At 39.5% G+C, this 25,230-nt stretch overlaps 4 protein-coding genes across 6 annotated transcripts in view; 2 read left to right on the forward strand and 2 right to left on the reverse strand.

Moving 5' to 3' along the window:
* The window catches only part of LOC124223162 (lachesin), a 179,943-nt gene that overhangs the window by 103,431 nt on the left and 51,282 nt on the right, over positions 1-25,230 (reverse strand). The window contains exon 2 of the mRNA XM_046634907.2: positions 17,053-17,202. The gene's annotated coding sequence lies outside the window, so the exon portion shown is untranslated. The remainder of the gene's footprint in view (positions 1-17,052; positions 17,203-25,230) is intronic.
* Positions 17,695-20,697, forward strand: LOC124223163 (B9 domain-containing protein 2-like). Of its 3 annotated transcripts, none has more exons than XM_046634908.2 (4): positions 17,695-17,832; positions 19,976-20,086; positions 20,167-20,427; positions 20,508-20,697. In XM_046634908.2, exons 2-4 carry the CDS (start codon positions 19,999-20,001, stop codon positions 20,684-20,686), a joined length of 528 nt encoding a protein of 175 aa, XP_046490864.1. In that variant the 5' UTR covers positions 17,695-17,832; positions 19,976-19,998; the 3' UTR covers positions 20,687-20,697. The 3 variants fall into 3 exon arrangements, with proteins under 3 accessions (XP_046490864.1, XP_046490866.1, XP_046490865.1); XM_046634910.2 differs by having other exon boundaries at positions 19,976-20,082; XM_046634909.2 differs by having other exon boundaries at positions 17,695-17,779.
* Positions 20,835-24,225, forward strand: LOC124223157 (tectonic-3). The gene is made up of 5 exons (XM_046634895.1): positions 20,835-21,164; positions 21,250-21,483; positions 21,579-21,747; positions 21,825-22,021; positions 22,107-24,225. Exons 1-5 carry the CDS (start codon positions 20,835-20,837, stop codon positions 23,187-23,189), a joined length of 2,013 nt encoding a protein of 670 aa, XP_046490851.1. The 3' UTR covers positions 23,190-24,225.
* Positions 23,440-25,054, reverse strand: RNASEK (Ribonuclease kappa). The gene is made up of 2 exons (XM_046634915.2): positions 24,827-25,054; positions 23,440-24,470 (listed from the first exon to the last, which is right to left on the reverse strand). Exons 1-2 carry the CDS (start codon positions 24,896-24,898, stop codon positions 24,246-24,248), a joined length of 297 nt encoding a protein of 98 aa, XP_046490871.1. The 5' UTR covers positions 24,899-25,054; the 3' UTR covers positions 23,440-24,245.

Consider the following 25,230-nt stretch of genomic DNA (forward strand, 5'->3'; position numbering starts at 1 on the left):
GTATCCAATACGCGAGCCAGCAGGAGGGACGAATGAGCAAGTTAACTTTCGATGTGGAGCAATTTAAGTTTGTAACAAGCGTGGTATGCGGCCCACTGCTCCCCTATATCCCTGCACCCAGCGTCGGCGGGGAAGCGCGAGCCAAAGCCAAGGGAGTAAAAGAGGAGGATGAGAAGAGAATGAGGCGAGAGAGAAAGAGGAGGGGGAGGGGGCGAAGGGGAACTGTGCAGACTGGGTCCGGAGCAACTTCGGTCATGAATTAATTTCACGATGGAATCGTTTATACTACATTAACTTTTAATTTGCTAAACGCTTTAGTCTTTACGGTGTATTTATATTAACTTTCTTCCTTCCATTATAATGGAGTGCCGGAGGCAGGGAGTTGTCCCTGACGGCAGGCTTATTGCCTTCTTTCCAGCTCCTCTCCTACTCCTCTTCTCCCCCCCCCCCCCCCCCCCCCCACCCAAACCCGAACCCGAACCCTCCGACCCAGAATCCTCTCTCAGCCATCGACCAATACAACTGATCCTTCGACAAATTGCAGGGAAACTTATTCGCACTATTTTGGTAAGTCTGATCGGAAGTGATAGGTTTTTCAACGACAGGGCTCGCACTTCGTTCTGACCGTAGTTTCGAACATTTACTGTGAACTTGGAAAATCTTGTGATTTCGTTAAAAAGCAAAATATTCGTGTTAAAAACGAGATTCACTCAGACAGCGGGTCATCAAATCTTTTTAAGCTAGCTGAAACTCTCGTTTGTGAGGTTTTTTCGGTACTTCCGTACTCCAGACTTCCTACCTTTGTGATCAAAAACATATCGAATCTACAGTACGCCAAGTTTCGTTTCATTATTACAATTTACAACAGAAAGAAACATGCCACCGACTTGTCTATGAAATCTATGAAAAAATCAAACTTTTTGCCTTATTCTCCGAATCATCAAAACCATGACGTACGAACGAGTAAAGCGTCACCGATTATCTCTCAGTGTTCTTGTACCTATCGGGCATTAATTTTACCGTGCAAAAAGGAATGACGGAAGACGACATTCCAGCAAAGTTTTTTCTTTTTTGTTTTTTTGTTTCTCCCTCCTCTTCCGCTCAAATTTAGTAAATGTACGCCGGCGCAAAGAGGTAGAAATCTTCGACTACGATTTAGGTACGGTATACGAACGTCCTGAGTATTCGGCGATGTGGAATTCGTTGGAACTCTGCGTTGATCTAATTGATCGCAATTCCCTCGCTCGCTCATTCTCTATATACACGTACTTTGCTCCTTCTCCCTCGGCTCCGAGTTCCTTTCTCCAACCCTTGGCGAGTCGCGGGGTCGGGATAAGGGGCGAGGTTAAATCGTAGCGGCTAATTAAAACCTCCCTGAATATCTTGGACAGGCGAAAGTTCATTACGTCCGGATGTCGTCGGCAGGAAATCCCCGTGCCGTTCGACGTCTGGAGCCACCACCACCACCACCACCACCACCACCACCACCACCACCGCCACCGTCACCCCTTGAACCGTGCGATTGCCTCCTCGTCCTACTGGAACGCCTCGATATCTCGTTGATGGGAAACAGGGCAGGGGAATGGCAGGCAGGCAAGCTGACAAGGAAGAAGGAACTGCGAGTAAAAGAGAGGTAGGGAGAGAGAGAGAGAGAGAAGCCGTAGGAGAGGGAGAATCGGAGGAAAGAAGCTCGGCGCGAGACCCATCTCCGTAATAAAATCACTTGTTGGATTTCCGGCAATCATGTAGTCGAACCTCTGATTTACGTTTTCGACCCTCGGTGGAACGAGAACGAAGGTGAAGAAGGTGCCGCGATGTCTCCTCCAAAGCTCTCACCCAATCAGAATCGATTTTATTCCCGTGGCTTCTCATTTTTTACCGAACCCATTCATTTCCCGCCTCTCGCTCTCCCCCCTTTTCTCTCACTCAAAATAAACCAAGAGAAAACGTTCCCCCGGGGGTGGTGAAAAGCCAACTTGTTGTTATTACACGAAACGCCATGCCATCGTCAATATACGTATATAATACGGTATACACGTAGATTGTATCGTTGATTGAAAACAGATCCTCGCAACGTTCGTCGAAAGAAAAATATTAAAAATTATCCAAAAACGCGATCAACGCTCCGCGCTTGAAACAAAGAATGTCAAACAAGATTCCAGCCACTGATTGATAATCGACGTGCGAACTGGGTAACTTTTTACCCCCAAGAGCATCTCGCTCATACACACTAAAGGCCGTAAAACTTGGCTGCTGGAGGGACCTTTGGTTAGGTATAAGGAGGCAGGTATAAGGGAGACGAGGGGAGTTCTCCGAATGACTATAGGGTCGCTTAACGTGTAATATACCCTGGAACAACAGCATAACCATGATATATCTGTACAATTTGGAGTAATTTCGTTAAAATAGAATAATGTGAGCAAGGTTTGCCAGTGTGTAGGTAGAGCGACGTGGGTAAGCTGTTGGCAGAAGGGGGAAGTTGAGAGGGAAGTACACACCCACACAAATGTAAGCGTAATACACGAGATGCTGTTTGCACAGTGATACCGCCTTCGAGCACCCGGCCCCCCAGGGCAAAGCGCCAAATCAACCTCTCCGAACCAGAGGGGCAGCTTTGACCGGACAAAAAGACCCCCTTGTTCAGTTTTGTGGATTTTCCATCAGTCTAAAAACTCAGGATACTCCGTCCATGCGCGTATCGGTTTGTCGGTGTTGCTCCTCCTCATAGCCGGCAGTTTATATCACCACTTGGCAATTGCTTACCGCTCACGGAAAGTCAATGAATTCCATGGTGCTTTTTAAAAGCCAAAGTTCAGGTCGATAGGTGGGTATTAGGGTGGTTAATTTTGAGGAAGTAAGAAAATTTCAGAGGTCGCTACCAATTGTTGTAATATTTCTTACTTATTTTTATACGTACATCTTACGGACTTGTGTTTGTATATATTGGTTGATTCGTTTCGTATTGTGGTCCAATTAATCGTTGTTCATAAAAATCAGTACCGAAAACGAAACAGGGACGTCAAGGTGCCGCGATACTCCTATTTCGGTTACAAAAACTGTTATCCAAATATTTCCGAAACGATTAATCCTTCGGATAAAAGACGAGGACAGTCAACTGCGGAATTATTAGGCGTAGTTTGCTGTTGATTGGTGAACGATTAATTGGGCCACGATTCGAAAAAAATAAATCAACATGTATATAAGTCCGTAAGGTGTAGACATAAAAATAAATAACAAATATAACAATAACTGGTAGCGACCTCTCAATATTTTCCTACCTCCTCCAGGTTTCACGACAATTTTTTTATTTTTTTTCAATATTCCTCACAAATCTTTCGAGTCGCACCTTAAGATAAAATAAAGATAAAAAACGAACCACCCTAATGGGTAGGCAGGTACATGGAACAAGTTGTAACCGTAGTTTATGTATCGTTTCTAGGTCTGTGCAGTTGTATAACCGCAAAACCACGCCAGCGACGGAGTTAGGTCGTTCTGACACCGGGGTGATGAAACTGATTAGTGGCCGTGTTTATACTCATTATACGCACCGAGCCGAGAAGCATTACTCAAGCGTCTACCGCGCCTTCTTCATTTACAGAAGCATTCGACCCCCAGCATCCGACACCTCTCCTTCTTCTTCGCAAGCTCCTCTCTCCGCTTACCCTGAACACATCATTGTGCGTCTCGCTCGCTCCCTCTCACGTTCTCTCCTACACCGGCTCAAGGCATTATTACGGATACTTGCCACGTCGTGGAGGAGAAACGGGAAGACTCGAGGGGTGCGAACAGATGTACCGCCTAGCGATGTATACCTCGCCTACGGGGAAGCACCGCGGAACCAACGCCGGAATAAGAAGACGACGAGGAGGAGGAGGAAGAGGAGGAGAATAAGAAGCGTAAAGAAAACCAAAAAAGAGAAACAAAGAGAAAGCCTTTCCCTAATCTTCTTGCTCAAGATTCCATCGTCTTGATTCATTCGCGCTTTACTCCCCAATTAGCCGGTGCGCCAAGGATAGCAATTATTAATTCAAAAGGGAACGGAGGCAGGGATGAAAAAACTGACCACTTCTTAAACTGTTCTACAAATGTTCGACTCCTAGTACCAGATGGTACCGATTACCCACAAAAGTTTCAATACAATCGACTTTGGCATTAAATAGTGTGCTTCAGAATTCATCCAAGGAAAGAACCTTGTCCCAAATCAGAACCTTGTCCCAAATCTTCTGGGACTTGGAGCCAATTGGTACGATATTGCTATGCGTACTAGCGAGTAGTCTATGGTGTATATATTAATAGTACAAGTTTTCCCAATTCCTGTTGAAACTCTGAGTCATACTCTATCGCAAGTTACAGTGCGTGTTAAATATTTTTTTTTATTTCAAAGTCTCACTGAAAATGATAATGCTTAAAGTGTCCGGTACACTCTTGAGAGTGTTTGTCTTCTTGCATCCAGAGCACCTACTCGTGGTTGATGCACTCCTAATATTTAACACCTCCGACGAAGGGTCCGTTTCTGACGGACTCTGATTAACTATATCTTATAACGCACCGACGTTAATACCTTAAGCTATTTTTGTTGTTGTTTTACTCAACCAGTACCATACACCGCTATCAGAGACCCAGTTTGATACAAGCTTCTTTGTCCTCTCAGATTTTTCCACCACCATCCCGTGACCGAAACATAAAGAGTAAAGTATATAAAACACAAACAGGGTTGGTGGAATCGTCGGTGAATTTACCCGGTTGTAAATGGGTTGATGGCTTGGGATATACACAAGTTCCTTACCCCACACGTCGTCGGCGTAACTTGAAAACAAACAGCGGACACCGACGCCCGCGTACCGTCACCCAAAGAGTAGAAGACCAGGCGGAAGTTAGCGAGGCGATTCCGCAAAGACGTCGAGTATGGGAACGGGTTGCCGGAGGTGGACGTTGCAGGGTCGCAAGACGTCGACAAGAAGAGGGAGAGAGGATCGTAGTCGTAGTCGTAGTCGTAGTCACGGGGGTTGTAGCCGACAGAGAGTAGGCAGCTCGGTTGCTACCGCGCCGTCTCCCCGGCACGCTGTAATAATACGTAATATCTTTACTGTTTTAGGCAGCCGCGCGCATTATTCGGATGCCAAGCGTGCCTTGGAAATTTAATTTCGAATCGTATTATATCCGCGCCCCGCGCTCGCGGAACACACAGAGAGACGGCGAGGAGCAAGAGGATGGGGTCCAGGACTCGCGGTCCTCCTCTCTCCTCTCTGCCCCTCGTTTCCCACCCTCCTCCCCACCCACCGTCAAGGCAAGCCAAGCCAAGCCAAGGCAAGACCGTTGCAAACGGCGTGACTATACGATGAGCCGAGAACAGCGAGAGGGGATGCATGGCCGAGAAACCGGGAGGATTAAGGGGGTTGAAAACAGAAGAGAAGAGAAGGATGAGAGAGTGAGAGACGGACGGGAACGAGGGAATGGGGGGTTAGTTTGCACAGAGAAACCGCAGAGCAGGGGTTCTCAGTTTTCAATTCACTCTTCGAGCCGGCGGCGGTAATGGAAACAGTCATTTTAACCACCGTGGGTGTCAAGGGTTGAATTCGACACCTGTGCAATGCCGGAAACAAACGAAACATCCTGGACCAAAGGATCGTTAGTGGATTGGGAATAACCTGTAACAGAGATTTCTCCTCGGCACACGCGCGTGATACACGTGGGAGGGAAAGGGAGGGGAAAAAAACTCACTTTTATAACAATTTACCTTCCATCGCCACCGCTTTAACCCCCGAGACTTGCATTAAGCCCAAGAGATTTCGAACGTTCCGTGGTTTTCGGCATCCACCACACCGCTCCCCGTCGTATCACCTGACAAATTGTCGTGGGATGTAGGGAAACCGATGGGGAGGGGACGAAAAAAAAGGAAAGGAAAAGTTGGCGGGAAAAAGAGACTGAGGAAGCAAAAGAATTCGAAACTTTTACACAACTTCACTGTTTTCTCTCTTTAGGGACATCACAAACCTTCGCCGACTGCAAATATTGCAATGATTGCACGACTAACGGTATATTGTTATTATTTTTTCCGAGGTGGATAATCTCCGATCTTCTCTTCGTTCAGTGATATTTCGTAGTACAAGACATAGAACACATATTTTTCGGCCCGCGCCAATTCAGGCGTTTGAGGAGTAAAAACCACCCCTAAAAATCCAGAATCCAACCCCTTTGGATAAAAACACTGCGCATATTGTCGTCTGTTTATAGAGAGTAATCCCAAATTGGTTTTGCGAAAAAGAATTCATACAGTTATCCAGAAAATCTAGAAAATCAATTTTCGCAGGAAAACTTTAAAAGTGGGGTTAAAAAAAAAGTGCTAAATTTTTGTAGATGTACTATACAACGTATCACATAATTAAGAAAATCGGTGAGGTACACCTCGGGCACTTTCTTCTTCATTGCAGCAAATCCCTCATCACGAGTGTAAAACCTTCGAAATACCGTTAAGCGCTTGTTGAGATGTTAACATTTTATTAACCCTTATACCGCTAATTGCCGGAACGACTCCCATCAAGTCTCAAGGGTCTTGTATCCCCCTCTGTCTTCCCGCCAAACATTGAAAGCTGACAAATGCTTTTGAGAGACTCGTAACACCGTAGCTGCTACCCGAGTATCTCTTTCACAGTTGTAAAAACTAATTCAGTTGAGTTGATAAGCGTTTGATCTGCTCTCCCGCCAAATCAACTCTGCGCGAAAAATATCATCCTCTCGATCAATATTTCCAAAATTTTAAACCGAATTCGATGCGGCTATTCTTACTTCGTCAAAGCATTAAATTTGCGACGTCGTAGACGGAGAAGAACCGAATTTCCGTTCGTACCGGGCACGATATTATCGTCAATCTGGTTTCAATTAGCAGCGTGTCCCAATCTGGTTAAATTTCCTTCCTTCCTGCCTCACTTCAACTCAGGAAACGACGACCAACCTCCGCTACCACACTGACTATCTCCCGGAGTGACTCGATGTATTCGAATTGATTAATTTGAGCAAACAGTGGAGCTGCTACTGGACCTGCGGACTGTGAATTAAATACCTTCGCCGTTAATTTCAATCCACGGTCGATAGACTTACTCAAGAGAAATCCACGTGTGCCTCATTGGGATGGTTCGTTTGTTATCTTTTTTTTTTCTCAATCTGCCACTCGAAAAATTTGTGAAAAACACTGAAAAAAAATTGTCCCAAAACCTGGAGGAGGTAGGAAAATATTTAGAGACCACGATACGAAAAAAAAATGAACAAATATATATGTAAGTCCGTAAGATGTAGACATAAAAATAAGTAAAAAATATTACAATAATTTGTAGCGAAAATATTTTTCTACCTCATCCAGGTTGGACGAAAATATTTTCTCAAATTCAAAAATGAACCACCGTAGCGCCTGGCGATATATCCGTACCTCGAATAAAAGGATCTGCTAAGAGATCGCCGTTTAGTTTAATTTTTCTTTCCCCTAGGATGAGCGGGTGGCAGGCTCACTTAAGGCTGCTCGATGAGTGCTCGGAGAGTGTGTCTTTTTAGTTAGAACACCGTGACGTAGAGATTCATGTTAGTTTAACACGAGACGGGGTCTCGTCGGCGTCGCCCGTATACTATATACCTACTCGGCAAGGTTCGCCGGAAGTTGGGTAAGTGTAGTTTCCTGAGCCATTACCGGGCTCATCTCAAGTACCGTAACTCTTTCGTGCCGCTGGCACACTTTATGGCTTATACATATAATCCACGTACGCAGACACGCGCGTACCTTTGCAGCACATCTCCTCCCTTCTTTCATGATATGTCCCTTGTTCGATAAAAATCTCTCCGCTCCTCTCTTGAATTCTTCACCCTCATTCGTTCGCAGACGAAATACCTTCAATTCCAGCTTTTATACTTTTACTTTCCTTCACGCGCAGCTTTCCGTAAACGTTGAACGTCTGTCTCTCGCAGATTACTCGAATTTCAAGTCAGATACAACACACGTCGACAAAGCAATCATTATTCGTTCCAGTTCCCGTTTCTACAAAAACAAACCTTGTCTGATGAAATTATTATTTCCTTTAATAGTTACGCAGATGAAATCAAAATTTGACATCTAAAACACAGACTCAAAGTTCTTGTTCACCGGTGTAATTGACTCGCAGATATTTTACTTACTACCGACAGAAAATTAAGTCAACTAATCGCAGACTGAAGAAAAGATTTGAAGCCAAGAGTCGACTAGCTGATGTCAACCAGACGTTCACGAACGTCCATCACTGATTATTGACAACAGTGTACAATTTGACTGTAAATCGAGTTGGCGTAGATACCTAATCAAAAAAATGGTAACGCGAGACTTCTAAATTTATACAACCAAGATCATGTTTTAAATTCGTTGACATCGTTACTTCTACATCAGTTTCAATTACGGTCGAATGATAATCGACAGTCTGAACAAGTGTGCTACCTGGATACGGAATTGTAAGAAAAAATTCCTGACCGAATCCGGTGATTACAAAAATTATCTCGACGAATGCAATACGTTTCGAATCACCGCTGTAACCATCGATTCATACAACCGCAAATTGTCCAATTACACGAGTAGCCCAAAGCTGTTATTGTCGGCATGATTAAATGGGCTCGAGGTTATTCTCTCTCCTGTAATAATCCGATGATCGACGAACCGCTGGACAATGTTATAGACATTTGAGGGTGTGGCGCGAGCTGACCAGTTCCAGTCTAATAAGGACTAAGTACTAATTCGAAATGTGACTGCGAATGTGATTCACGAAGCTTGTGCAGCTCGTGACGATAATGAAGTTAACAATCGTTAGTGTAACGATGCCGCGTATAGGAAAAATCGTTGCTTCGCAATTTTAGGATTGTCTGAAATATCGTAAACTATGATAGTAACACAAAACGTAATCATACATATGTATATATTTTGAAAAACGAAATCCTTTGAAACTCGTTCTGAAATTGCTCGATAATAATATTTTCCCTCATATCTATTTTTAGGAGTTTCGTTTTTAAGAAAATGAATACACTTGGAGGAATTTGGGTTTCAGGGATTCAGTATTTATAGTTTCAAGAAAATTTTACAATTTTTTTCAATTTTCGGTCAATTTTCATCCGTTCGACTTGAAATTTTGACACAATCTTTGAAACTTGCCTATCAATTCGAGTTCGTGGTTAAACATTTTAATTTCAATCCCAAAATTTTTTTATACAAATATTTTGTACATAATCGTGTAAATTCGAAAAAAAATTTTTTTTTTTTCAACATTCCGACTACGAGGTCGATTCAAAAATGTGTTTTTAACTCAAAAAATTTGTTCTATCTGTTGCAAGTTGGACAATGATATCGGGAGATGCGCCACCACAAAAGCCCTCGAGTTCGGCGTCGTGCTCTACTTATATACTTATATGCGCCCTGCCGGCATTTTGTTATTAATTTCAATATAAAAATTCTGAAACGTTCTTGAAACTATAACCAATAAAGCCTTCAAACTCGAATTGCTCTAACTGCTTACAATTTCTTAAAAAAAAAAAAAAAAAAAACTCCACAACTCTTCTCGCGTCGGATCGGTTATACAGCTGACAATGAGTAGGTATCCATGTCCGAGCTTTGGTCGAAACAACAAGAAGCTCACGATCAGCTACTGTATCATCGTTTTTCGCCCTTCCGATTTTCCATGTGTGTGCGTTGCGTAGATACGTAAAGGATGCCCGTCTGGCTGAGTTCATTTTACGCGCAGATCTCCTTGTATTCCCCGCACTTTATCACTTATTCTCATTCCGTGCACGTACCTCAATTTTATTTCAAGTCTTTCTCGCTCTCTTTCTCTCTCACCCAGCTTGCATCCGTCCATCCACTCCCTTCTCTCTCTCTCTCTCTCTCTCTCTCTCTGTCTATCACTCCGTCCTCCTCACTCTAATAAAAGCAGGCCGCTTGGGCTGTAATTTTGTTTCAAGCCTATTCATTCAACGGAGGCACCTCCACTTCATTAGCCCTACCAATCATCTCGGTTTACACAAGTAACGCGAACGATATCGCGTATCGCGTATCGCATGAGGTTCAATACGAAAGGAGAATGAAAAAGTTGCGTTAAAAAAAAAAATAAAGGATCGAACTATATTCAATATTACCCACATTTGTCGAACAAATTTCCCCCCGTTTATAATACGTATAACTCGGATTTCGAAATATTACACATGTTTGTTATACATTTCCCCACGAGAAACATCAAATAAAATTTTAATTACTCATTTATTGGATGTTTTCGCTTATGCAAATACGTAAAATTTTACTGCCCGTATCATATTTAGGATAATAATAATAATAATAATAATAATAATAATAATAATAATAATGATATTATATCTTTTATTCAAATTCAATACAATGATATAAAATCATTTCAACGAAATCAACACCCGTCCCAATCAAACAACAGCTCAGGGTAATTTATATCAACCCTGTTTTTGCCTTATGCACCAAATTATTAACGGAAATTCGGATTCAACTATTTTTCTTTTAAACAAACACAGGCAGAAAAAATTTAAAATAATCAAAACTTTTTTAACGTTCACGCAGCTGTTGAACAATTATCTTAAACTATGTAAGTATCATTCGAAATGACAGGAAGAACGTTCAACAAACGTTTCTTTTACCGTGATAAACAATTTACTTTCACAAAAGTGTCCGTGCATCACATAACGCAACGTGTGCACGATACGCAAATTTATTACGTAGACGTATACATATATTCATATTTCCTGAGGGTATGATATTCGTTCAAAGGAAACCACAGGCGGTAGTATAACTGTTAGTTATACATACACATGACACGCGGCGTGCATGCATAGGTCGAATTTGACCGAATATTGTAACCATCTCTTGATGTATTTAAATGTATACTTGCTAATTCCCTAAGTACCATCGTGCAACCTCTGCCGAGGCAGAGACTAAATCCAAAATATCCCATATCCAGGCCTTTGCGCTTTGGGTTTTAAGCGAAACGCGTTTACACCTGTGTGAGTAAGTATGATGCAAGGCACACGCGAATCCCGAAAAAGGAATTCTACGACGATGTGTGCGCGTGTGTGTGTGTGTGTATGATTACACATAGTGCGTTTGATGCGCGGGGCAAAAATGTGCAGATCTCGACGAAGGGTCGTGGAGATTAGTACATATCCGTATCTACCTCTATTCTTGTCGGTATGCAGTTCATTGATACAATGCACAAGTAGCGATAACAAGTACGAGTTTAATAAAAATGGAAATTTATTTGTTCGCGGATGAGGCCGAAAAACATGAGAATTGTAGTTTAAGAAACACCATTGTTTAATCATTTTGGTAGTTATATTTATAAAACTATTTCTGAAAATTTCCGGACATTTTTTTAACGATTATTTCTCGTTTCCCATTAATTTTCATACATATACGTATACATGTATATATATATATATATATATATATATATACATACATATGTAATATATATCCGTGTATAGAATATGTATAAGTCGCATATATAAATATGTCAGATGTAGAATCGAGTATGAGGCAGTTCAGTTCGGCTTCGAGCCGAGCGAAAGCCCCGAGTGCCTGAGCACTTCAAAGTTCCGGTTCCGCTGCCCTCCGACAGGGTAAAACCCATTAACTGTAATGTATGTACGCACGTGTGTACGTAAAATATATACATATATACACACACCTTGTAAATGCAGATTAAGGTGTTTCGTGTGAAGATCGATGTGGCGTTGAAAATATTGTAATCCCCCAAAAAGAAGTAACAACGTCAACTACTTTTGTTTTATGAAAGAAGAAACGGGTTTTTTTTTTTTTTTTTTTTATATAGAATATAACGTATTGAACAATAAATATCTGTTCATTCCTGCTACACGGACCAAGTTCGTTTCCCATACTGTAAGGTGAATGTATTTTTAATTTTTTATGGTACAAGTATTGGATTTTAAATGAAATTTTCTCCACTCCTTCGCTACCTTCGCCCAACGACAACGAGGAGATATATGTGTATATGTAAATACAGACGCCTCCTTTGAAGGTAATGGAAACGGAGTGACGAAAGGGGTAACAGACAAAGAATAATATAAGTGAATAAGAAATTGTGACAAGCCGCGGGCGGGATGGAAATCCTCTGTTCGAGTCGAAGCGTTATATCATATTATACAAGAATAACGGTGTATCGGAAATATACATGTATATTATTTTTTTGTCATTCTCTTCTTCAGATATAACGTGTATTCATGCGTAATAACACAAGAAATAGCAATACGCTGATAAGAAATAGCGTAGAAGTAAGAAAAGTGAAGAAAAAAAAAAAAGAAAAAAAATAAAAAAAAAATTGAGACGTTACATTCAGCAACGGATATGCCCGGAGGCGGGCAAGCAGGCAGGTACATACCAAATAGGTATACTTTTATTTTCCCCACTTTTACCTCGTCGGTTTACTTTACTTTGTCCTTTTCTTCTCCTTCCTTGTTCTCGTTTTATTTTATTTTTTTCTTTTATTTTTTTTTTTTTTCACCCCGTGGCCTGAAGTCGATACTTTGAAAAATTTTAACAAGCGACGAAATGCTAAGCTCCTTGTGTCTTAAGGCTCAAAGCTGGCAGCTTAAACTTCACTCAGGGCCAAGCTGCGAGCTCGAGCCAAGATGTAAATGAGATATAGATTGTGCGGATATACGAGATACATCTAGGCGAGAAAGGCGTGAAGAGAGTATAAAAGGAAGTGAAGGAGACGGGGAGTTACGGCAAAATTTAAGGATAAACTTTTCCGTCCCGTTTACACAACCGCAAAACATACAAGCAACCACTGTAACCGAGTTTATAAAATGCCACACGTACTTTATTTTATACGTTATAAGTGTGCGTCGGGATGCTCCTTGTTCAGGGTGTCGACGAATCTTTTCGATGTCTGAATTTTTTTTTTTTTTATACAGAGGTAGCGCGATTCGTCCAGATTGCCTGATATGACGATATTTATTTTTTTTTTTCAGATGGTAGGACTAATGCCCACCAAAACTTCGCCGTTGAAGATTTTTCGGAACATTATTACTCTTACAATAAAATATCTGTTGAGAAAAAAACGTTTTTTCCTTGTTATTTCCATAAGAAACATCGATCGTAACTTTGATGAAATTTATTCGCCGAGCGTATGATTTTTGGAAAAATTTTGAAACCGCTGAAAGTGTGTGTGTGTGATAGGCATACCTTAATATACGCGACGTATTAACGAGAGATATAATTACCAGTTACGTGTGAGCAGAGAGTGTGTATATATATATACGATATGGGATGAAAATTTGAATGCTTCCTCGGCTCGTTTCCCTGGATACGTACGTAACGCAACGAAATGCCTTTCGGCGAACCTATTCCGGGCACAATTTCCCCGTATCTACTGTTCTATCGAAGTCAATTAATTTCGTGTAAATATTAATTATCCTCGACTACTTTCCCCGGAAGGCACATCAGTTTCGGCTTAATTACTTTGGTGATCACTGAATAAGACATGTTGAAACGTACGTTATACACACCTGTGATACTCGAGACTCTCTTACCTTCCCCCAGTTAACAGAGAGGGGATATCTTGCCCCTTTTACCTTTCCGACTATCCGTCTTTAAAATCAACTAATTGATTCTCATTGAAAACCAGGTACCAAGAATTGCGTACTGATGAAGAAAAAACGAGTGTACGTACAGCGATTGTTCATTGACGCCTTGGAGTTTCGGCTAACTTGTTTTCGCTTCGAAATAAAATTTATAACGCGATTTCTATTCTATACCAATTATTTAACAATGACTCCTAATCTCTGACGTAGACGCGAAAACAAGTTAGCCGTAAACCTAACGCGTTAATAAACATTAATTTACAAGTGATTTGTCGATAGTTATTAATTTTGGAAAAATGTGTGCTGGAACAAACCAAAAAAAAAAAAACCAATAAAACACGTAGTAAACAAAAACCAACGAAAAGCGATATTTGCTTTTCTCCGCTGTTCCGCCGCTAATGGCAACGCATTTCTTGTAGGGTACGTGAAACGGAAATAGGCAAGTGACTCGGATAGTTAGATACACGATATCATTCCACATCGTAACGTAACAATCTATTTATAATTAACAAACCTACTCTTAACTAGTCGAGCAATTTGGTATACTGTTATTGAAAAGCTGAATGGAGACTAAACGTAGAAACATTCGAATCTAGGTAGGTATATCAATTTCCATCTTAATTTGATACACTTAAAGTCGACCCTCGTTTCCTGAGATACCTGGTATTGTAGAGAGAATTGAATCAGGGTCTCCTCTGCACTAAAAATGATCGTCTGTTAAATTGTAAGACGTTATGACTGAAATTCAAGTGTCATTTGTTACATGATTTATTTTGTGAATTCGACAAAATGTATTTTAAAAAATCACATAATACATTATAATAAAATTACACGTGAATTTCAGTCACAATGTTTTATAATTTAACAAATGATCATTTTCAGTAGGGCTACTTTATTATCAATCACTGCCGGACGCTGAGAAAAATTTCATTTCTTACGGTAACTAGAAAAATTGAGTAAAACAGGTATCGTTGAAAAAACTGTTTGAATATTGTTGGAATTAGGAAAAACGAGGTACGCGTTACCGTTTTGCGATATTGTCGATCCTTTTTTGGTAATGGCAACGCAAAATCAGTTTCTGAGGTTTACTCTAGTTTTTTAGTTAAACAAGGTTTTAACGTCAATTTATCGTCGCACAAGCATTAAATTTTCGCAACAGTTACAAAAAAATATAATAACAGTGATGATAATGAGAAAGAATAGTAACGGATACTAAACTTTCTGGTAACAGCTAGAAAACTAATTTTCATTTTCTACCTAGAACTATGTTTTTCGATTGTGGTAAAAAATGAGAATAGTTAAGGACTGAGCGATAACCGGAAATAAAAATTTCTCCCAGTGGATGATCTGCGAGGTGCGCGCATTATGCATAATAATAATAATTACTATACATCGATACGCGACTTGCAAAATTGAAGATAAAATGAAGCTTTTGAAACGACACCTAAAGCCGAGAAAGATGATTGAAAGAAATCGACCAACCTCCGACTCAAAGAGTGGAAAACCTGTATATGCTCGAAAGTACAGAAGAATGGTACGAAGAAAATCCCCTTCAGAGTTTTTGGTTCCCCGTGAAATGGTGAAAATGTCGAAAATAGGAAAGAGGTGAACGAGTGTTGTTAGCCCGCAAGCACATAAGAAGGGAGAAAGCGATGATGAAGAATCGATCGTTTTCCACAGGGGTTTAAGGTGTGCGTACGGCTTCGGGCTGCCTTAGGAGTTATTAAACATCTCGCGCATTACAAATTGCTGTCCATTGTGTAAACCACTCAGCGAGGTTGGTAAGTAGGGGGCAGGCATAACGATCGTTCTTTAAGTTATCCCAGGATTCTATCGAATTCTCGGCAACTGAGGCAGCATCACTTCAAGATGCGAGGAAGAAGAAGAAGAAGAAGAAGAAGAAGAAGAAGAAGAAGAATAAGAAGAAGAAGAAGAAGAAGAAGAACGAATTGTACTTATACCTACATAGTACACACCTATATAAGGGAAGCGAGGGTAAGGGATACCTACGGAGGCGGTAAGTTAGTTGTGTTATGCCGTCGATGGCGTGGCGGCGGCTTTCGCACCGGCTCTTTTGTGGCCTGTGCGCGACTGGCTCTTTCTATTTCCTCTCGTTCCCTCCCGTTTCCTCTCGTTTCCTCTCGTTTCCTCTCGTTTCCTCTCGTCACGGTAAACCGCGATCCCTCCTCGTTCTCCTCCCTCATCCGAACACTTCTACCGAGCATTCCGAGACCTCTCCTCGACCTTTGCTTTTTTCACTCTCTCTATGCTATACATATAATACAGCTCTGCCGCACGTTTCCTCCGCGAAAAGTCCACCTCCGCGTAGATATTAAAAGGTGCCTTGGTGTGTGTGTGTGTGTGTGTGTGTGTGTGTGCGTTTGTGAACGCCGTATCGTCTCTGCTCAACCAAACAAGAACTGCCCCGCCGCTAACAAATGTCAAAAAAACCGAAAACGTGGAATAACCGGGCGTTCAGGATAAATAAATAACTCTAGCACCGCGTGTAACTCGACGATAACGTTTCTTGTACAACCATGCGATACGGATTTTCAACACCTTTTAAAACTCGTCTATTGCATACACACACACATATATATGTATATATATATGTATATAATACCATATATTTACGGTTATGCATCGTGCACGATAATATAATATGCATTTTTTCATTCAAGAACCGTAAAATATCCCCAGCATGCGATAAACGTCTGTGTTAAAATTCTTTGAAGAGTATTATGGGTAACATTTTTAAAGAAATATATAGAATTAATACGCACATATCGTGATGTCAATATTCGCCCAAAAGCATTTCAAGCTCTTAGCGATGAAGGCATTCGCCGTTTGGTATGACGAAAAGAGTTATCCTCTCCTATAAAATCATCTCACCGTATTACTTCCGGCGTCTTATACGACCACCCTTTAAATACTTGGCACGTGCTGAATTGTCCCGTTTCACATATACAGATATACAGACGCGTGTTAACATACACGTGCTGCGGAGTATTTCGGTAAATGGTTACATTATCGCGGTAAAACAGTTAATAAATTAAGCAATAACTATGCAGCTGGGATTACGCGGAAGATATACGACGTTGAGAGGTTTATAATACCTCCGGCAAACTTCGCGTCCGCGTTGCGAAAATTAGTATTTCTCTTTCCTCGTGTCATCGTTTTCTAATTCGACATCTTCTTTCACCGTTAGAAATAATTTTCGACACCACGACGCTCGTCATAAAATGAAATGTTTGCGCCCAACGCTTTGAAATTGATAAAACAAAGTTTATAACGACGATTACGAGTTCGAGCAGTTAAAAAACGGTTGACTGCTGTTTTAAGTATTCCGAACGTTTATTCTCTTGATCCGATTACCGTTCTCTTTAAATTTTTACACCGAATTAACAATTATTTGATGTATCATCTTACCACTCATTTGTTTGAAAAATGCTTCCAATTTCCGACACAAGTAGCGCCACTTGCCGGCTGGCTGCTTCGCGAGCGAGGAAAATAGCAGCACTAGATGAACAACTCCATGGCGAGATTCGGACGAAATAATTGATGAACCCACGGTTGGATCTGAAAATCGGATTAATTACAATCACTGAGAATCGATATATCGGATGAAAATAGCAACGATTCTGAATAACCGGCAAAATATTTATAAAACAGATAATGAGCTAATTCAAAACAATGAATATTACGTACTGTAACAAAAATCTGTCTTGGCCGTTTAGTAATAGCGTACTAATTATTGATACGATTGGTATTATTATTCAGTCTACTATTGTTGGCCGTAAATAAACGGTATTTTGAAGTTTTCTGTTACCTTTTCCACGTATCCAGATAATAGGAATAGCGGACGTTATGTATTAAAATATTTCAGCTAAATATAAAATGCAAACTAGTTATAACATTACATTTTTATAGAAAGTTGCTGTTCAATAAATGACTATAATTAACCGATTCGTACAGAAAAAGAACGGATTCGATAATAATCGAATCTTTGAAAGATCGAGTAACAATAGATTAATCTAACGCCACAAAGATCGATTCTTCAATATCGTCAGATAATTTCGCACCACAAACAAACAAAACGAATAATTGTTGTTTACACCTTTCGTTGACAGAAGAGACTTTTCACTTATACAATTCGGTAGTAATATTTTAACGGCTATTTACCATTATACTGCAAGGTTTCGATTTATGGTAAGGCGTAAATTATTATAAGTCGCTCTCGCCTCGTTCCAATTTTGATTAAAAAAAAAAATACAATATTGATACGACTGAACCACAATACCAAATTAATTTCATACCGTTTACATTCGTTATGTTTACTCATTACGAAATATCACTTAAAATATTTTTTTAATTATATTATTATTATTATCATTCTTACTTTAAATCAGAGTATAAAATTCAAAATGTTACAACGCGGAACTGAGAAGGAAGCAAATTGTTCGACTGTGATATGTGGCTATCCTAGAGCTGCTGAAACTGCGGAAACATCAAATCCCAAAGCAACTCGGCCTAGCAGATTTGTCTCGAACAAATGGCCATTAAAGATCGGCTCAAAAGCGTCACCTGCCAAGAATACTGGCTTTCACAATTTGGAGTCTGACATACTCTTGCTGATATTCTCAAATATGAATGAAAAAGAACTAGCGTTATCGGTTTGCAGAGTTTGCCGTCACTGGTGGAATGTCGCGCGTAATCCACGACTATGGAAGTCGCTGAAATTCAAAGGCAAATTCATAATTGATTATCAACAGTGATTTGAGTTGTTAGTTGTAACTACGTATACACGCTTGTATATCATTATTTGGAACAGAATGTATTTACGCAGTTATGAGAATTGTTTGCAAATCTATTACGTTAAACCTTTGCTATCCGATTTCAAGGTGATAAAATAGACACGATAACGATCTGCGATCGCCTGCGAAAATGCCCAAACTTGGAAAACTTATCTTTGCACAATATGAAAAATCCGGCAACATTGATAAGGCAAATGTGCAGATGCAATCGTTGGGTAAAGCGTTTAAAGATCAAGAATTGCCGCGGCGGTGAGGATGAAAGTATTCCCGAATCGGTATTGAGGAATATTTTACACTCATGCCGGGGTGTGGAATCTTTGAATTTAAAGAGTACCCAATTCTCTTCTACAAGGTGCCGAATATCGGACTATTTGAACGAGTATTAGTAAAAAGAGGAGACAGATCCTTCAAAGCAATTTTGTCATTGTACCTCAGGTTTTATCACGAGCTGGCAAATTTGCCAAATTTGCGCAAACTAAATTTGAGTAACAACAAATATCTGCAAGCAAAAGATCTGATGACCATAGCATTGAATTGTCGTAAGCTGGAAGATATATCGCTAGTCAGATCGCATAGCGATCTAAATTCGCCTCAGATTACCGATCAAGATGCAATATTCTTCTTCAGAAGTTTATGCAATTCTTTGAAGCGTGTCGACTTCGATACCACAGGGCTTACTGCTCCGTCTTTTCAGGTATTTCTACCGTCACAAATCGAAAACTGTTTCTAAACCGTAAAAAACAAAAATTTGCCTCGACATGTTCATCGAATCGTATAACATTTTACAGGCAATATTGAGCTGTCCTTATTTAGAGCATCTGAGTCTTCGCAATGCTCTTTTCCTCACCGGAGACATATTTCGCGCTCAAACATCAAAGCTGCGAGGCTTGAAACAGCTCCGTTTAACTCAAGCCTCACAATTGGTGTCCGACGATTTTACATTGCTTAGTAAAACGCGCGTGTTTGATCGGCTTACTCTCATCGATCTTTCCGGCTGTTGGAGAATATCGGACGTCGGTCTTAAAATCTTGTTGCAACGTTGTAAAGATAAGCTCACATACCTCAGCTTAAAATCTTGCAAATCTATGAACGATCTCAGCTTCATTCTAGAAAATTGCAAGAAATTACAGTATTTAAACATTGCTCATGCTTCCGGCATGAATCATTCATGCGTAAAAAATTTACCCTCAATAAATCCAAATTTAACCAAACTCGTTGTAGACGATAAAACACTGTCTTATCATGACCTGATGATGCTTCATACTCGCGTACCTAAACTAACGCTGATGCGTTCCATGTCAGAATTTCATAAGGATGAGTTTGCAGTTTGTGTGGAAGACGATAGCGATTGACTTTTACATGTAATTGGAATATGCGCTGAAACTCTAGTATTATTACATGCCTAATAAAAATCTGTAAAAATGAAAATAAAAAAATCAACGATTACGAAGACCATTTATTGAAGAACGGTATCCTTGCGTAATTTCCATTTGTAAACTTAACTTATACAATATTTTTTAAATACATCCCATTTTCAGCATTGTCAAAATGATTATGGAATATGGCTGAGCTACACATTATTGGTCAAATAAAGTCTGCAAAGAATTTTCAAGCTTCGAATCTCTTCTGTAAATGGAGTTTTCACGTTGGTAAAATACAGAAAGTCTTCTACTAGGTACCAAACTTTTCAATTCCTAGTTTAAAAAAAAATTGTGTTGAAATTGCACAGGTGGAGGGTGGAAACTGATAGACGGATCTGCAGAGGGACAAACTCAAGAATGTTGTGATTTTTATACTGATATGCCAGTCTGGGATCATCCTGTGGATTTACATTATACAACGCAGACTCTCCAAGGTTCTCCAAAGCTACTTCTACAAATATTTTGCCGAGACGATTACGGCAGAGTATTATTTGTAGCCTATGGAGTCAGTTCCATACCTCTAACGCCAGGAGCTCATACCGTCACCTGTCATACATGGAAACCAGTCGGTAAATCTTTCTTTTCTTTCTATTTCTTTCTATCACGAGTTTACGATTATTCGATTCGTCATCGCAATGTTTGATTACAGGTGACTGGCAAGACAGATTGAGAGACAGATTTTTAGGCGTGAGTCTGCAACTGAAATCGCCAAACGCTTTAGTCAACACCGAAGACAGATTCGAACTGCTCACTCAGACAATGGGCTCGGTGAATATAGACCTGCATATACTGGCACGGAATTTCGAAAAATTCGGCTGTCGTTTGTAGTGGACGACTAGCCGATTTGATGAAAGGAATCCCCAAGTACTTCTATGTAACAAACGTGCCTTATCAGTACTCAATAGGACATTTTAATAAGTCTGTTTCAGTCTCGTGAAACATTTGATTGGAAATATTTTATACATTGATATCTGAAATGCACACCAATATGATACGTTTACTTTGCTACGTGGCTGTATTAATCAACGCACAGAGCACGGAAATAACTTTGGATAAAAGTACGTCAACGTGTTTAAATGATACCGATTGTGATGTATCAGAAAGTACAAATGACTCGGTTGGAACGACTCAAGAAATCGAAACATCGCAAACTGTTCCTGACGATATCAGCAAGGATAAAAATTTGTCGGTGAAAATAACGTCCCCCCTGCCAGATACGACTTCCTCAAAACCATTTACTTCATCAGCAAAACCGTTCGTCGGTAGACCTGAAAATCGAGAAGATAATTGCCACTGCGATTTGACGGTAACTATTCCATTTATTCCTTTCCATTCAAAAAGAGTATCTTTGTTTGCTTGATTAAGTATACGCAATATAATCAATTCCACAGATTTCTTCTTGCGATATTAATTGCTGCTGTGACGTGGATTGCAACGATTTGAATGTCACAGAATTGTTCGCCTGTAAAGATCATCGTCCAAAAGTATATGACACACGTTATTGCTGGGATGAAAATTACATTCAAGACAACAAAACTCGTTATCTGCTTGAAAAACTCAGAGATAACTTATTTTGTATCGTCCATGATAATCTTCCTCCAGTTTACAGCATCGGTTACGATCCAGTGAGTATTATTCTTACACGCAATTTGTTTACATTCGACAGAAACCGATGATACAATGTGAAACTGATACGAAAAATGTAATTATCCTGCTTCAGATTATTTCAAACAGAACTACCCTTGACGAAATTGTACGAAAAAATAAAAAAAGCAGATTTAAATGGGAGCAGAGCGCAATTCATGTTCCATTACAATTTAATTCGGAAACGCCGTATCGACACGGAGATAATATATGGAAGATTCAAAACGGTTTCATCAAACAATTAGGTAAAATAATTAATTTGACAGCGATTCCTTCGCAGCTAGTTGTGCAAACATTAATTCGTTATGTTGGATTATGACAGAGTTGCCTCAGACAGGATTCACAGGTATCTGTTCATTCAAAAAAGCTCTGAAATATCTCGAAGAATGGAGCGACTCCTGCATGCAGATTTCCTTGGAAAATCAGAATGTACAACTGTTTGCCGAAACGTTCAACAACTTTACTATTATAGCATCACCAGTTTTATACAACGATTCTAATTTCAAGTTGAACAATCAGGTACCAAATTTTAGATTGAAAAATAGGAAATCATACAGTATTAAGATACCTCAACTTACTATTGCAATAATTCTACGTTTTACAGACGTGTCCAAGAACTATTTGTGTGCCAGTTAAATCGTATTACTGCTTGGGTTCGTGGAATTTGTGTAAAAATGTAAGTACACCAACTGGAAAGTGCAACAAGGGAACTTGCACCAATATCGTCAGAAGTGTTAGATACGTATTTGCGCACAACGGCATAAAAGGAATGAATGCTTTAGATGTTTATCTCAAAATTGGCAACGCTTCTCAAGGATTTTACCAAAAATTTGAAGTATTTTATAAATGGTTTAGGGATGACCAAAGTAAAGTGTTTCACCTTAGCGGTAATCCCGGTTACATATTAGGCAAACCAATCATCATAGGAGAATTAATAACGAACAAAACAAACACCGCAGATTATAGTTACGTCAACATTGACAAAACGGATTACTTCCTGTCTCTGCCCGTTAGCAGAGTTGATGGTCAATGTGACAAGGAACGTCGATACGCGGTCAATTTTGGTGAAGATTTGAAACTGAGTTGTAAAATTCATCACGAAACTCGTAACTTTACAATCAAATCCTGTATAGATTTACAAAAGTTAATTATTGAAGCTATGTTGAAAAAAATTTTGTTCAACGTAAGCGAGGTTGATCAACACAGGACTTATGTTGCAAAATGGAATTATCTACGCAGTAATAACACGGATGATTGGTTAAAAATTATATTCGATAGAATGCCGCAAACCGTTGTTACCGCGCAAATTGTAGATGACCAATTAATATGTTCAGGTTTAGTAACGTCGTTGAGAATTGATATTGTTCATCGCCGTTTGTCCGAGCCACAAACTGTGGATAATTACAAAATTTTAGGTATCGGCATCACGTTCTCGGAGGAGTCTGATATCTATTGGATAAAATGTGGCACCAAAAATTGTGCAGATCTATTAGTTGTTGATATTGTAAGCTACGTAATTTTTCACGACGTATCACGACCGTCTAAGTACTTTTTTGCGGAAGGTCCAAACTTGGATATCACGTTACCGCAAGATTTTTTTTATCCATTTATAAATAATGCTCCAATCACCCAAGAATCTCATCTGCTAGCTTTATGCACATTCCTTGCACTAATTATTACGTATTAAGATTTTATTGTAGATCTCACCTGAAAGTATTCTTAGCCTGTAAGATTATATTATTTCGCACAACGACCAAAGAATTTTTATACGAATTAAGAGAAAAACTGAACTTACAACAATATTAACGTAGTTTCAAATTTATTTCGTAATCCCTTAAAAATCTTCCCATTTTTTATTCAAGAATTGAAATAACCACGAAGAAAATAAACTGCACATCGAAAATTTTATATGGCTATAAAATCGATTAGAAAAGCGATTTTCAGACAGTGATTCCTGCTTTATTTATTCATTCATTTATTGATTTCTTTATTTACATGAATCGAAAATCATACTACTTTAATCAAACACCGCATTTTAGTAATTTACTATAACATATCTATTCTATTTATAATTATAATACCACATCATATTTGAACCGTTACACTGCTCGAAACTTGGTAGTGATGGAATGTTACGGATGAAACGATTTAAATCCACATATGAATAATTTCAGCAATGCCTAAAGGATTACTGAGTTAGATGCTCCGAATTGTTGGATGTAGTAAATATTAATAAATCATAAATATTTTCCTCAAACAAATACTAGTTCAAGATCTGCGTGACAACATTCTCAAACTACACGACGCCAGGTAATTACCTCGTTACTTGCATCAAATATTGAATTACCAACTGCTGTTCCGATTAAAGTGAATAGATGCACCGCTAAATGCATGCATAGATATATCGGTTTAAAAGAACAGAAGACGACGATTAACGATAACAGTAAATGAAACTATTATTACATAAATCTACACAATTTTGTACAAATAAATTACGCTCTTGCTAAATCAGTGCGACAGACAAATTGAAAACCAAAGAAATGATTATTAGTATTAGAATTTTGAAATTTAACTGAATAACGCAGCAAGCTTGAGAAACGAGTAACTCGACATTATCTCGATTAATAATACTCGCTTCATTACGTCCGCCGCCTCTGTTTTGTTACAATTTTATTTTTGTTCTTATTTTTTCCCCTCCAAACGGCCACATGCCTGAAACATGATTCCGGGCAAAAAATCTTAATTACACGCTAAGCGACGACCTTGAATTCATGTAGAATTGATGTCCGGAAATTAGGAAGGTAAAAACGTAAATGCAGGCAGCGATCCAGCAGTTGTAAGCATTTTGCACATAGCCCCTGTCTATACTCGTGTAAAATTCATCCTTTGTCGCAAATGGCCCTTCTCCGACCGGCACATCTTCGATCAAGGCAACGCTCTTTATGTGAAAGAATACCCCCATCAGTATCTACGGAACGAATTAATATTATGCGTAAATGATAATCGATACATCATTCAAGCGGAACTTATATAACATTTTTCACTTGTAGTAACAAAAGGTAACACAAATTGAATTCTTTGTAACAAGTGAGTTGAAGAGAATGAAGTACGGGACACGATACGAGGACTAGTTGGGGTTAACTTTGGTTACAAGAAAAAGTTTGGTTCCAATATTTTTCAACGAGGGAACAAAAAACGCATCGTTGGAACGTAAAGACAGTTAATGTCAATAAATTGAATAAATTCCAGAGAATTATGAGCAAGCATGAATATAACAGGGAAGATGGAACTGAATCGAGTTAAAGGGTGAATATAGCGTCTTACCAGCTGGATTATACCCCAAACAGATATTATCAAGCCACAAAGGGCATATTTAGGTCCGCAAACTTTGACCATGTTTGATATTAGAGCTTGGTGCAGGGCCCGTAAAATCAATCAAAACTCAAAAAGTTCGAGGAGATCTCCCCGCAAACACCAGCTAAACAATCTCGCCTGAGAAAACCACCGTCAGAGATGAGAATTGCAAGTTACGCCCATCAAGTCATATGACATTGGTATGATCGATACAAACGCCGATATATCGCAACTACGAAAGTTGTGTCGCCGACTCAACTGTTTTCGATTTATTCGCAAGTGACGTTGAGAGATCCTCATTTGTTTGTAAAATCTCGAGAAATAAGATTTGACCCCCCCTTTTTTTTTTATCCCACAAACCGACAACAATTTTC

The sequence above is a fragment of the Neodiprion pinetum genome, chromosome 7, assembly GCF_021155775.2.
Source record: "Neodiprion pinetum isolate iyNeoPine1 chromosome 7, iyNeoPine1.2, whole genome shotgun sequence".
In the NCBI taxonomy this organism is placed as follows: Eukaryota; Metazoa; Arthropoda; class Insecta; order Hymenoptera; family Diprionidae; genus Neodiprion; species Neodiprion pinetum.

Coding starts and splice junctions, on each gene's coding strand:
- RNASEK (XM_046634915.2), bottom strand. CDS start 24,898: ATGGTCAAAGTTTGCGGACCTAAATATGCCCTTTGTGGCTTGATAATA. Junction 24,471..24,826: donor TTTGGGGTATAATCCAGCTG/GTAAGACGCTAT, acceptor TTCGTTCCGTAG/ATACTGATGGGGGTATTCTT.
- LOC124223157 (XM_046634895.1), top strand. CDS start 20,835: ATGCACACCAATATGATACGTTTACTTTGCTACGTGGCTGTATTAATC. Junction 21,484..21,578: donor ACAGCATCGGTTACGATCCA/GTGAGTATTATT, acceptor ATCCTGCTTCAG/ATTATTTCAAACAGAACTAC. Junction 21,748..21,824: donor CGGTTTCATCAAACAATTAG/GTAAAATAATTA, acceptor GGATTATGACAG/AGTTGCCTCAGACAGGATTC.
- LOC124223163 (XM_046634908.2), top strand. CDS start 19,999: ATGGCTGAGCTACACATTATTGGTCAAATAAAGTCTGCAAAGAATTTT. Junction 20,087..20,166: donor TAAATGGAGTTTTCACGTTG/GTAAAATACAGA, acceptor GAAATTGCACAG/GTGGAGGGTGGAAACTGATA. Junction 20,428..20,507: donor TCATACATGGAAACCAGTCG/GTAAATCTTTCT, acceptor GTTTGATTACAG/GTGACTGGCAAGACAGATTG.